Here is a 14,534-nt window from a genome sequence, read left to right as displayed (position 1 = left end):
GAGGGAGGGGGGCGGTGGAAAGGAGCCGGATATGCGGGGAAAGAGGCATTTTTCTCTAAGATATGTAAAAAAAAGTTTCTTATATTCGCTTGTACTATTGATTTATACAAAGTCTTTAAAAAGTTACTGGCCATTTAAGGGGGAAATGCCCTCAAATGCTTCTAACATCAGATTAAGAAATTTGAGTATTACAACAGTACATTTTTAGTCGCTGAACCCTGAAGCACTAATTTCAGTCTCATACCTGGTGCTAGCACAGGAGCCCGTGGTCTTTTGTCTCGTGCTCCGCCGCAGGCTGGGGAGCTCAGCAGGCGGCGACTCACTGCGCTTCTTAGTTGATTTTCTCAAGTCTGAAAAAAAAAAAAAAAAAGTATATATTTTTTTTATAGCAACTGATCAGTGAAGCACATTCAATAATAGAAACACGGTGCAAGTTGGCTGGGAGACAACCAAATGAACCAAACAAAAAAGGGCAAAAAAAAGTTGGCTACATTCATCAATAAAACAGGCTGGAATGGCAACAGGCATTGCCCCCACCCAAACATTCAAATAAAAATAAGCAGGCTGCTGTCTTTAGCAAACAGATAAATAAAGAACATACAGAACTTTGTACTTTTGTATTCTTTATACCTGGTTGTTGCAAGAGAACATAAAACAGTGTTCAGGACAAAAACTTCAAATTCGCTAAAAACAAAACATATCAGGGGGTAGAGTCTACAATAATTAGATATCAATTGATTCTAATGGCAAAGCTACATACTGCACTTTTCTTCTATGTACACATGCAAAAAGTCATGGATTTTGTAGGATTATAGTCAGTTCTATGATAAACCAATTATACAGAACAGTTGATAATGATCATCATTTTCATCTGTAGGCTGAAACACCAGTCATTAACAGAAACTGCTGTGTAGGAGGCTTAAAGAGGCTCTGTCACCAGATTATAAGTGCCCTATCTCCTACACAATCTGACCGGCGCTTTAATGTAGATAACAGTGGTTTTTATTTTGAAAAACGATCATTTTTGAGCAAGTTATGAGCAATTTAAAATTTATGCCAATTAGTTGCTTAATGCCCAACTGGGCGTTTAACTTTTGACGAAGTGGGCGTTGTAAAGACAGGTGTATGACACTGACCAATCAGCATCATACACTTTTCTTCATTCATGTCCATCACTGTGCTGTCACTTACTCCCACAGTAACTTTACCGAAGCGTCTTGAGAGTGAATAGATATTGCCTTCAGCCGGGATGCGATGTCTATTCGCACTCCGACACTTTAAAGTTTCTGTGGGACTTACTCACACAGGGTGATCTCGCGAGATCACGCTTTGCTGTGAGTACAGATGGACATGAATGACAACTATGTCGACGGAAGAATAAAAAAGTTATAGCTCTTTGAATGCAACCATAGAAAAACGAAAAAAAAAAAAAAAAAAATATACAAAAAAAAATAGCTTGGTCATTAGGGCCTAAAATATTCTGGACACTAAGGGGTTAATGTACAGCCATATATCTATATTCCAATACATTAGCCTTTGTACGGATAGTACACAGGCAGTTAGGACACACCATAGTATGCACTAACAACAGGAAATATGGTCAGACAGCCCTGGGGTCCTTCAATGGACCCTGGGCTGACTGCCCATATATGGTATGTCCCTCGATCGAGTCACAGGTAATTCCCTGTGACGCGATCCAAAGGGCATCCCCTTCTCATTTACCCCTTGAATGATGCGGTCAGCTTTGATGGCAGCATTCAAGGGAGCGAGGCTGCGGCTGTGTAATACAGCCATTGCCCCGCTCCTGACAATAACGGTGTGCGCACGGTCAGCATAAGGTGATGCGGCCGGCGCTGAACTCAAGAGCGGAGGCGCCGGCACTGAAGACAGAACATGGGGGTGTTTTGTAGTGCGCCCGGCATGTTCGGTCTTCAGTAACGGCGCTCATTAGTACAGTACCGGCCGCATCACATCATTCTGACCGTGCGCACACACTTGTCAGGAACGGGGCAATAGCTGTATTAAACAGTCGCAGTACCGCTCTAACAACATTCATGTGTAACTATACTTAGCTGTGCGGCCGTATAGCTTAGTATCAAAATAAATGCATTAACGGTATTGAACCGTTTGAGGGTTGGGGATTTGGTCAAGATTAAAGGTGTCCTCAATGCTGAGAAATACAGGCAGATACTTATCCATCATGTAATACCATCAAGGAGCTGCATGTTTGGGGTCATTGTTCTGCTGCAGAATAAACTTGGAGCCATTGTCGTTAAGAACTATCGTCAGCGTAAAGAAGAACAAGGTGCCATGGAAGCGATGATGTGGCCTCCACAGAACCCTGATATTAACATCATCGAGTCTGTCTGGGATTACACGAAGAGATAGAAGGATTTGATGAAGCCTACATCTACAGAAGATCTGTGGTTAGTTGTCCAAGAAGTTTGGAACAACCACCCTGCAGAGTTCCTTCAAAAACTGCGTGCAAGTGTACCTAGAAGAACTGATGCGGTTTTGAAAGCAAAGGGTGATCACACCAAATACGGATTGGATTTAAATTTCTCTTCTGCATTCCCTTTATATTTCGTTAATTAAAAAACCAAAACTATTAAACCCTTCTATTTTTGAAAGCATTCCGACTATTTTTCCACAACTGCCTAAAACTCTTGCACAGTACTGTATATGTGTGTGTGTGTGTGTGTGTGTATGTATATATATATATATAAAATCTTTTTTTTTTTTTTTACTGGAAGTGTATGAATGGCCATATATTAGACAATCAATCAGAGGTAAAGGCAGGGCTCGACTAGATTATGATATTAGCATTTTACTTGTGGCAGCAAATTTCGTAAAACATATTGCACCCATATTTGTCGCTTGACTCATCAGCAACTGATGGTACAACCATCATGAATCGGGACAATGATGTAGATGGTCAATTGGATCCATACAACACCACTATGGCATGAATAAAAGGAGGTCAGGGCTTTGGCCCCCGATGGGCTAATGGAGCCCCATGGATACGCTAAGCATGTACGCTGGGAGCCTTTCCCGGGGTACACTAAGGCCTCATTCACACGGCAGGGTTTCCCGGCCGGGTGCCGGCCGTTCATAAATCTGCCGGTACCCAGCTGCATTAGGAATAATAGACCCCTAATGGGGCTATTCACACGACCGATTTTTTGACGGCCGGGAAATCCGGCCGTCAAAAAATAGGACATGCTCTATCTTCGCCCGGGTACCCGGCCCCCATAGAAGTCTATGGGGCCGGGTATTACACGGCCATCACCGGAATGTGTTCCGAGTGATGGCCGGGTTTCCCGGCGCTTGCACTCTATCTCCTCCTCCTCACAGCGCAGAGTGCATGTGAGGAGGAGGAGTTGATGCCATTCTGACGAATGGCATCGCTGTACACGGTGTGGCAGGGCCGGGTTGTACAGCAGGTGGGAGGGAGCGCTGCGCTGGCTCCCGTCCCCTGCTTGTTTTCCTGGCCCGGCGACACCTTCGATGGCTGCTGCTGCTGCTACTACTACTACTGCAGCGACGCCACTATAGCAGAGCGGGGAGGTATCTCCCCGCTCTGCTATGTGCTAGCCCCACTTTAGCTCCTTGAAGGAGCGGAATCCCCGTGTTTTCGGGGATTCCGCTCCTGGACAGAGCGCTTGATGTCTCTGTCCATATCTGGGCAGTGACATCAGGGGAAACTCCTGAAGCGGAATCCCCGAACACATGGGGATTCCCCTTCAGGAGTTGCCGCTGATGTCACTGTCCGGATCTGCCCGGCCCGGCACAGATGCAAAACTTTATGCAAACCGGCAGGGCAGAATGGCCGATTTTACCGGCCGGCACTCGGGCGCGACCCGTTCGTGTGAATCCCGCCTAAGGGAAGGTTCACAGGGGTAGAAAAATACGAGGCTGATTTCAAGAGAAAACAGCCTATGAATCCAGGTATGCTTGGAGCGGATTTTCAAAGCATTTTTGAGGTGTATTTGTAGAGTCAAATGGAAAATCAGCTTGAGTGACGTCACTTTTTTACAAAGCATATTTTTAAGAGCCTGTTTTTAATTGAGCAGTGTAAAAATACACCTCATATGAACTACACAGTGTATTTCCAATTTAAATCAATGAGAAGCTGTTTGCAGACATATTTCAAGTTTATTTCTGAGCGGAATACGAGCGTTTTACTCTACGAAACACACCGGAAAATAAGTTGCGTGAATATGCCCTAAGCATACATCATTAACATGATGTGAACACGGCCTTAGCTATGGACTGCAGCCTGAAACTTCAAGCACCGCTAAAGGTGTGCGCACACGTCATAGTCAAATCGCATTTTTGGCACGGTTTTGCAAAAATTCCTACATACTAAGTTACTAAATACAACACAGGTTTTGAAACCATTTCAGGGCCGAGGCCTTCAGATGCCTGAATGTCAACAACATTTCACCTTTATGCCACGTTCGAAGGAGGAGTTATTTTTTTTCATACCTAGACAAAATATATATATTTTTTTTGTGAACAGATGGAGCTCTAATGCGATAAAAAAAACTGAGGTTAATGGTTGTGTTTTGGCGAGTTTTATTTAGGGGAAAATGGGAAAAAAAATAGGGGGAAAGAAAAACAGCCCGTATATTTCCTTTTGCGATTGAACCAGTTGCGGATGGTCGGTCCGCAGTTCTCTTTGCAAGGACATTTCAGAAAGTTTATATATATATATATATACACACACACACACACACATATATACACACACTACCGTTCAAAAGTTTGGGGTCACCCAGACAATTTTGTATTTTCCACGAAAACTCACACTTATATTTATCAAATGAGTTGCAAAAAGGACTAGAAAATATAGTCAAGACATTGACAAGGTTAGAAATAATGATTTTTATTTGAAATAATAATTTTCTCCTTCAAACTTTGCTTTCGTCAAAGAATTCTCCATTTGCAGCAATTACAGCATTGCAGACATTTGGCATTCTAGCTGTTAATTTGCTGAGGTAATCAGGAGAAATTCCACCCCATGCTTCCAGAAGCCCCTCCCACAAGTTGGATTGGCTTGATGGGCACTTCTTGCGTACCATACGGTCAAGCTGCTCCCACAACAGCTCGATGGGGTTGAGATCTGGTGACTTCGCTGGCCATTCCATTACAGATAGAATACCAGCTGCCTGCTTCTTCTCTAAATAGTTCTTGCATAATTTGGAGGTGTGCTTTGGGTCATTGTCCTGTTGTAGGATGAAATTGGCTCCAATCAAGCGCTGTCCACAGGGTATGGCATTGCAAAATGGAGTGATAGCCTTCCTTATTCAAAATCCCTTTTACCTTGTACAAATCTCCCACTTTACCAGCACCAAAGCAAACCCAGGCCATCACATTACCTCCACCATGCTTGACAGATGACGTCAGGCACTCTTCCGGCATCTTTTCAGTTGTTCTGCGTCTCACAAATGTTCTTCTGTCTGATCCAAACACCTCAAACTTCGATTAGTCTGTCCATAACACCTTTTTCCAATCTTCGTCTGTCCAATGTCTGTGTGCTTTTGCCCATATTAATCTTTTCCTTTTATTGGCCAGTCTCAGATATGGCTTTTTCTTTGCCACTCTGCCCTGAAGTCCAGCATCCCGGAGTCGCCTCTTCACTGTAGACGTTGACACTGGCGTTTTGCGGGTACTATTTAATGAAGCTGCCAGTTGAGGACCTGTGAGGCGTCTATTTCTCAAACTAGAGACTCTAATGTACTTGTCTTGTTGCTCAGTTGTGCAGCGGGGCCTCCCACTTCTCTTTCTACTCTGGTTAGAGCCTGTGTGTGCTGTCCTCTGAAGGGAGTAGTACACAACGTTGTAGGAAATCTTCAGTTTCTTGGCAATTTCTCACATGGAATAGCCTTCATTTCTAAGAACACGAATAGACTGTCGAGTTTCACATGAAAGCTCTCTTTTTCTAGCCATTTTGAGAGTTTAATCGAACCCACAAATGTAATGCTCCAGATTCTCAACTAGCTCAAAGGAAGGTCAGTTTTATAGCTCCTCTAAACAGCAAAGCTGTTTACAGCGGTGCTAACATAATTGCACAAGGGTTTTCAAGTGTTTTCTTATCATCCATTAGCCTTCTAACACAGTTAGCAAACACAATGTACCATTAGAACACTGGAGTGATGAGAGGCATCAAACCAAGTTGCTTGCGGTCCAGTGTGAAGTTTCCACAGTCAGTGATGGTTTGGGGAGCCATGTCATCTGCTGGTGTTGGTCCACGGTGTTATATCAAGTCCAGAGTCAAAGCAGCCGTCCACCCGGAAATTTTAGAGCACTTCATGCTTCCCTCTGCTGACAAGCTTTATGGAGATGCGGATTTAATTTTTCAGCAGGACTTGGCAGCTGCCCACACTGACAAAAGTACCAATACCTGGTTTAATAACCACAGCAACACGGTGCTTGATTGGCCAGCAAATTCGCTTGACCTAAACCCCATAGAGAATCTATGGGGTATGGTCAAGAGAAAGAGGAGAGACACCAGACCCAACAATGCAGACGAGCTGAAGGCCGCTACCAAATTAACCTGGGCTTCCATAGCACCTCAGCAGTGCCACAGCTTTCAGTGCTCCACATGGCGCTTACTCTTGATGTTAGCTGCTGTCAGCGCTGCACACGCCAGTTACCCTGGATGCCACGCCGCATTGATGCAGTAATTCATGCAAAAGGAGCCCCGACCAAGTATTGCATGGATATACTATACATACTTTTCAGTAGGCAAACATTTCGGTATTAAAAATAATTTTTGAAATTGGGCTTATTTAACCACTTCCCGCTTTTGGGCGTGACTACGTCCAGATACAAAGTGCGTTCCCGCACAAGGGCGTACAGTCACGCCCTGTAGATAAGCTGTGCGCGCTTTATCTTCAGCGGCTGTCAGCTGTCATACACAGCCGACATCCCGCTGCAATGGCTGTTACCGCCGATCGCAGCCATTTAACCCCTTCAATGCGGCTGTCAATGGCGTCCGCCGCATTGAAGTGGTTGACAGAGGGAGGGAGCTCCCTCTTTACCCCCCGCGATGGATCGCGGATGGTTGCCATCGAAACCAGGAAGGCGTTGCTAGGCTTCGTGGTTGCCCAGGTACAGAAGCCTATTAGGACCTAATACGCTGTCAGATGATGAATGACAGTTACAATATACTGCACTACATAAGTAGTGCAGTGTATTGTACCGGGGATCAGAAGACCAGATCTTGAAGTCCCCAGGTCAGTGTAAAAGAAACTTTTTTCAATTTAAAAAAAAATGTTAAAGAAAAATAAATAAATTAAAGTTTTAACTAATAGAAACAAAATCGCCCTGTTTCCCTGATCAACTCCTTTATTATTAGAAAAAAAAATGAAAACACGGAAAAAAAACCCCCTATACATAATAATAGGTATCGCCGCGTTCGGAACGGCCTGATCTATAAAAATATCACATTTTTACCGCACAGTAAACACCGTAAATTTTATTAATAAAAAACAATGACAGCATTTTATTTTTTGGTCATCTTGTCTCAAAAAAAATGGAATAAAAAGTGATCAAAAAGTTGCAAGTAACGCAAAATGGTACCAATAGAATCTACAGTTCGTCACTCATAAAACAAGCCCCCCCGCAGCGATATCATCTAAAAAATAAAAAAAAGTTATGGCGGTCAGAAAATGGCGACACTAAAACAAGCTTTTTTTTTTTTTTTAGAAAAGAGTATTTTTATTGTGGGAACGTAGTGCAACATAAAAAAAACTATATCAATTTGGTGTCGCTGTAATCGTATCGACCCACAGAATGAAGTTAACATGTTGTTTATACTGCACGGTGAACACTGTAAAAAAAAAAAAAAAAAAAAAACGTGCTAGAATGGCTGTTTTTTGGTTTCCTCATCTACCAAAAAATGGAATAGTCATATAAAAAAAAAATTATAATTATCGCATGTACCCCAAAATGGAACCAATAAAAATTACAGCTCGTTCCACAAAAAACAAGCCCTCGCACAGCTCAGTCAACGGGAAAAATAACACGTTATGACTCAAAACGCAATGATGCAAAAATGACTCCTTTTTTTAGGTCCAGTAGAATTTCACTAAATACCCCACATCGTCATTTGCTGGACCCCACAGGTGGACCCTGTAGATGCAGCGGAGATGAGGAAACTTTAGGGCCCTGTGCGGCTTATAGGTCTAGTGAAGAAGTCAAATATAAGGCAATACTGGAGCGCAGATATTTTGTATAATACCCAATAAACCCGGCTTGTGTATAAAGGATTGGTTCCAAGCGTACCACACCAATCCATGGATTATTCATTCACCCCATTATTACATCATCCTATTATGCCCTGATGTACTCCGACCAGCTTACATATACCCGGATGTACTCCGCCCAGTTTACATATACCCTGATGTACTCTGCCCAGCTTACATATACCCTGATGTACTCCGCCCAGTTTACATATACCCTGATGTACTCCGCCCAGTTTACATATACCCTGATGTACTCCGCACAGCTTACATATACCCTGATGTACTCCGACCAGCTTACATATACCCGGATGTACTCCGCACAGCTTACATATACCCTGATGTACTCCGCCCAGCTTACATATACCCTGATGTACTCCGCCCAGCTTACATATACCCTGATGTACTCCGCCCAGCTTACATATACCCTGATGTACTCCGCCCAGCTTACATATACCCTGATGTACTCCGCCCAGCTTACATATACCCTGATGTACTCCGCCCAGCTTACATATGCCACCACATTATAAGCTGAAATACCAGTAAAACACCAAGCAAAATCTGTGTTTCAAAAGCCAAAATGGTGGTCCAATTGAGCCTGGCAGTGTGGCCAAACGGCAATTTATGACCAAATATGGGGTATTACTGTATTCTGGAGAACCCGCTTAACAATTTATGGGATGTGTGTCTACGGTGGTACAAGCTGGGCACAACACATTGGGCACTGAAATAGCATATCTGTGGAAAACAGCAATTTTCAATCTGCAACGTCTATTGTTTACTCATTTTTGCAAAACACTTGTGCGGTCAAAATGCTCACTACACCCCTAGATAAATTCTTTGAGGGATCTAGTTTCCAAAATGGGGTAATTTTTGGGGAGTACCACTGTACTGGTACTATAGCTCAATGCAACATGGTGTCAAAAAACGAATCTTGTAAAATCTCCCCTCCAAATACTAAATGGCGCTCCTTCCCTTTAGAGCCTTGCGGTGTGTCCAAATAGCAGTTTATTACCACATGTGGGGTATTTCCCTACTCTGGAGAGAATGCTTTACAAATGTTACGATGCTTTTTCTTCTTTATTTGTTGAGAAAATGAAAAATTTGGAACTACTGCTACGTGTTACTGGAAAAAAATGTCATTTTTCATTTTCACTGCCATTTTGAATAAAATCTATGAGACACCTATGGGGTCAAAATGCTCACTACCCCCCTATATGAATTCCTCAATGGGTGTAGTTTGCCAAATGGAGTCACTTTTGGGGAGTTTCCACTGTACTGGTACCTAAGGGGCTTTGCAAATGCGACATGGTGCAGAAAAACCAATCCAGCAAAATCTGCTCGCCAAATGGCGCTCCTTCCCTTCCGAGCCCTGATGTGTATTTATACAGTGGTTTATTACCACATATGGGGTATTTCCGTACTCTGCAGAAGTTGCTTTGCAAATGTTACCCTGCTTTTTCTCCTTTATTTGATGAGAAAATGAAACATTTTGACCTAAAGCTACGTCTTAGTGGGAAAAAATATAATTTTTACTGCACGATTCTAATGAAATCTATAAAACACCTGGGGGGGGGGGGGGTGCAAAATGCTCACTACACCCCTAGTTGAATTCCTCTAGGGGTATAGTTTCCCAAATGAAGTCACTTTTGGGGGGTTACCACAGTACTGGTACCTTAGGAGCTTTACAAATGCGACATGGTGCCGAGAAATTAATCCAGCAAAATCTCTACTCCAAAAGCTAAATGGCGCGCCTTCCCTTCTGAGCCCTGATGTGTATTCATACAGTGGTTTATTACCACATATGGGGTATTTCCGTATTCTGGAGAAGTTGCTTTACAAATGTTGGGGTGCTTTTCCTCATTTATTTGTTAAAAAAAATTAAAAATTCTGAGGTAAAGCTACATCTTATTCCACACTCCAAAAGCCAAATGGTGCTCCCTCCCCTCGGAACCCTACAGCGTGCCCAAACAGCTGTTTACTTCCACATATATGGCATCGCCATACCCGGGAGAACCCTTTTAACAATTTTTGGGATGTGTCTCCAGTGGCACAAGCTGGGCACGACATATTTGCCACTGAAATAGCATATCTCCGGAAAAATTGCGCAATCATTTATGGAAAAGTCTTGAAGGGTGGAAATGCGCACTACACCCCTTAATAAATGCCTTGAGGTGGTGTAGGTTCCAAAATAGAGTCACTTCTCAGGTTTTTTTTATTTTTATTATTTCACATCAGAGCCTCTGCAATTGTAAACCAAATTAGGCCTCAATGTTACATGGTACTCTTTCACTCCTGAGCCCTGTCAATGTCCAGGCAAAAGACTAGGGGCACATGTAAAAGACTAGGGCCACATGTAGGTCGTTTCGAAAACTGGGAAACACAGCATAATTAGAAAGCCGTCTTGTTATGGTGGCACAAGCTGGGCACCACATATTGGCATATCTATGGAAAAAAAAAAAACCTTTTTCACTCTGCAACATCGAATGCACACTAATTTCTGCGAAACACCTGCAGGGTTAACATGCTCACTACACCCCTAGGTGAATACCTTGAGGCATGTAGCTTCCAAAATGTGGTAGCTTCTGGGAGGTTTCCACTGTTTTGGACCCACAGGGGCTTTGCAAATGCAACATAGCGACCAGAAACCAATCCAGCAAAATCTGCACTCCAAATGCCGCTCATTCCCTTCGGAGCCCCACTGTGTGCCCAAACAGCAGTTTATGACCACATATAGGATATTGCCGTACTCTGGAGAAATTGCTTTACAAATGTTGGGGCTTTTTTTCCCCCCCTTTATTTATTGAGAAAATTGAGCTAAAGTTACGTCTTCTTGAAGAAAAGGGATTGTTTTTATTTTCACTGCCCAAGTCTAATAAATTATATGAAACACCTGTGGGGTTAAAATGCTCACTACACCCCTAAATAAATTCCTCAAGGGGTGCAGTTTCCTAAATGGAGTAACTTTTTGGGAGTTTTCATATTTTTGCCCCCTCAGGGGCTTTGCAAATGCGACACGGCCTCCGCAAACCATTCCTGCTAAATTTGAGCTCCAAAATCCAAATGGCGCTCTTTCCCTTCTGAGCCCTGCTGTGTGTCCAAACAGCCATTTATGGTGGTTTTTGTCCTTTTGTCCTTGTGGAAATTAGAAAAAATTAGCTAAACCTACGTTTTCTTTGAAAAAAATTTAGTTTTTACATTTTCACAGCCTACTTCCAATAATTTCTGCAATAAATCGGTGGGGTCAAAATGCTCACTATACCCCTAGATAATTTCCTTGAGGTGTGTAGTTTCCCAAATGGGGTCACTTTTGGGGGATTTCCACTGTTTTGGCACCACAAGAGTCCTTCAAACCTGAAATGGTGCCGAAAATATATTCTGATATAAAGAAGGCCCCAAAATACTCTAGGTGCTCCTTTGCTTCGGAGGCCTGTGTTTCAGTCCATTTGCAAGCTAGGGCCACATGTGGAATATTTCCTAAATTTGCAGAACCTGGGCAATAAATACGGAGTTCCATTTGCTAAAGTTCTAAGCCTTGTAAGGTCCTAGAAAAATTAAAGGATGTTCAAAAAAACTATGGCAATTTAAAGTAGAGATATGGGGGATGTTAATTGGCAACAATTGTGTGGGATAACTGCCTGTCTTACAAGCAGATACATTTAAATTTAGAAAAATTTTAATTTTCGCAATACATTTTGGTGTTTTTCACAATTAAATACTGAATGTATCGAGCAAATTTTGCCAGTAACAAAGTCCAACGTGTCACGAGAAAACAATCCCAGAATTGCTTTGATAGTAACAGGATTCCGAAGTTATAAAAGGAGTTCCTTTCGATATTTCTTCTGTATATTTTCCGTTCGAGGTTTTGGCTTTAAAAACACATGCAAAATCTGTACTGTGTAAATTCCTTATGGTTTTGAAGATCTCTGTTTGTTATTCATTAGGAACATTCATTGGTTACTTCCAGTGGATAAAACTCTGTCCAAGGCCATGTGATGGACACAGGTGCGGAGATCGTTAGAAGACACCGTTCTGATACATATATTGTAACCATGCACATGTGTGTCCATCACATGAATTAAACAATGAATGTTCCTAGTAAATAAAAGCAAGCAGCGATATTGAAAACTGAGAAAATCCAGAAAGTTTATTGGAAAATTGAATAACTTTTCACAATACCAAAAAAATAAAATAACTGAAGCCGGCATTCAACTGACTGAATACGTGTTAAGCTGCAAAGTACAGATTGTGGGGTATCCCCTTCAAATGTGTTCTTGCCCTGGTGCTGGCAAGAGGATAAATGCCACATACTGTCTTTATAGTGGGGGGGGGGGGGGGGTTATAGATAATATGCTTGTTATAGAAAGGCAGTTAAAGTGTACTCAACTCCTACCTAGCTTTCAAGCATCGCAAAGTGTGCCAACCGACGCGGAGCGTGTAGCTACGCTTCTAACCCCGCCCATACACATCCGGTTCTGCCCACACAGTATGATGCTCCCATAGTGCATCCCCACAGTATAATGCACCCATACAACCCTCAGACAGTATGCCACTACTATAGCTGCACGCCACACTGTATAATGCCAAATAGCTGCCCCCGCACAGTATAATGCCCCATAGCTGCCCCCATACAGCATAAGGGCCACACACATGCCCTCATACAGTATAATGCCTTATTGTGCCACAATGCTCTGTAGATAGTGCCAGTGTCCACATAGATGGTGCCAGTGCCCACATATAAAGTGCCAGTGCCCATGTAGATGGTGCCCATATTGTGCTGCAGATAGCGCGACCCCCTGTAAAGAGCTCCATTGCGGCTCCCACTAGGAGCAGAATCCCCGGCTAGAGCATCAGCCACACTGTGGCCTGCAATTCCACTCCAGGAGGCGGCTCTGGCGTCACTATCCATATATGAATAGTGATGCCAGGGGGGAAATCCCCAGCCAAAGAGTCAGCAAAGCTGTGGCCATGGATTCCTCTCCAGGAGCAGTCCGACGTCACTGTCCATATATGGATAGTGACGAGAGGGGCCTCTCAAGGAGCGGAATCCCTGGCCAGAATGTTGGCAACGCTCTGGCCGGGGATTCCACTTCAGGAAGAGCCCCCTGGCTTCACTGTCCATATATGGACAGTGACGCCAGGGTAGGGCTGGGCAATTATGACCTAAATCAAAATCACGATTAATTAAACATATAACCCCGATTAAGATTATTGAAAGTTTATTTAGGCCACACCAATCTTTGCATGTCAAACTCCCTAATTGCATGCCAAGCCATTTAATTGGTATTTATCCCCTGAGCCTGCTGTATATAAAATAAGCAACATTTTTAACTAAAAGTGAATTTTAAAAAAACAGCAGTAAAAAAAAAAAAAGCTCCTCTTCTGAGTGCATACTTAACTAATGAGCTAAATGATGACCTTGTGACATTGTAACCCGTCTTGACATGGAATCATCACCCAAGAATGTGTGGACCACTCCCCATTCAAAATACTAGTTTGACTGGATTTAAACCCATAAAAGAATTTATTAGACACCAATATACCAATTAAGTTTTAATTTAACCGGTTTAGGACCGGGCTATTTTGAGCCTTCAGTACCAGACACAGTTTAGCCATTTTCAGCTTGCGTTAAACTGCTATAAAACTTTTTTGATTCGTTGGGCTAGCGACGTGATTTTGGCAATGTTTTTTTCCGTAGACAATGCAGGTTTTTTTTTCCATATTTTTTATACATTTTAGAATTTTCAGGCTTATAGTTTGAAAAAATATATATGCTTTTTTACATTTCAGCTAATTTTATCTGGAATGAATATAGTTTTACCCCAAAATAGACCATTTGTGATAGTCATTGCCTACCGTAAATTTATATATCACATGTCTAGTGGTCATCATTTAGCTCATTAGTTAATGTAGTTAGGGGCAGTAGAAAGGGGTCAAAGACAAGGAAGGCCGATCCGGTTTCTGACATTCCAGGCAAAATTGCCGAGTTGGGTGACGATGCGAGGGTGTCGGTCTCAGAAATGGCAGCCCTAGTGGATACTGATCTCCCTAACAGCCGGGAGAACAGCCCAGCTAGTAGTCGGCGGGATGGTAATGCAGGTAAGCCAAGACAATTGATAGTCGTAGGGGATTCTATAATCAGGAAGACGGATAGAATTATTTGTCGCCAAGACCACCTCAACCGAATGGTTTGCTGTCTCCATGATAAATGGGAGATTTTCAATTCTACTTTGAGTTATTATAGTGCAAAATTTATTCCTACAGGTAATAAGTATAAACGACTCA

At 42.7% G+C, this 14,534-nt stretch overlaps 1 protein-coding gene across 9 annotated transcripts in view; it reads right to left on the bottom strand.

The window, feature by feature from the left end:
• TRIP12 (thyroid hormone receptor interactor 12) overlaps positions 1–14,534 on the bottom strand; it is a 180,802-nt gene that overhangs the window by 73,378 nt on the left and 92,890 nt on the right. For all 9 annotated transcript variants that reach the window (XM_075861253.1, XM_075861249.1, XM_075861257.1 and 6 more), the window contains exon 6: positions 245–350. In XM_075861253.1, the coding sequence (XP_075717368.1) occupies positions 245–350 (106 nt within the window). The remainder of the gene's footprint in view (positions 1–244; positions 351–14,534) is intronic.

The sequence above is a fragment of the Rhinoderma darwinii genome, chromosome 4 (genome assembly GCF_050947455.1).
Source record: "Rhinoderma darwinii isolate aRhiDar2 chromosome 4, aRhiDar2.hap1, whole genome shotgun sequence".
Classification (NCBI taxonomy): domain Eukaryota; kingdom Metazoa; phylum Chordata; class Amphibia; order Anura; family Rhinodermatidae; genus Rhinoderma; species Rhinoderma darwinii.
Note: the sequence above shows the minus strand (reverse complement) of the source record. Positions and strands in the feature narration are given on the sequence as shown.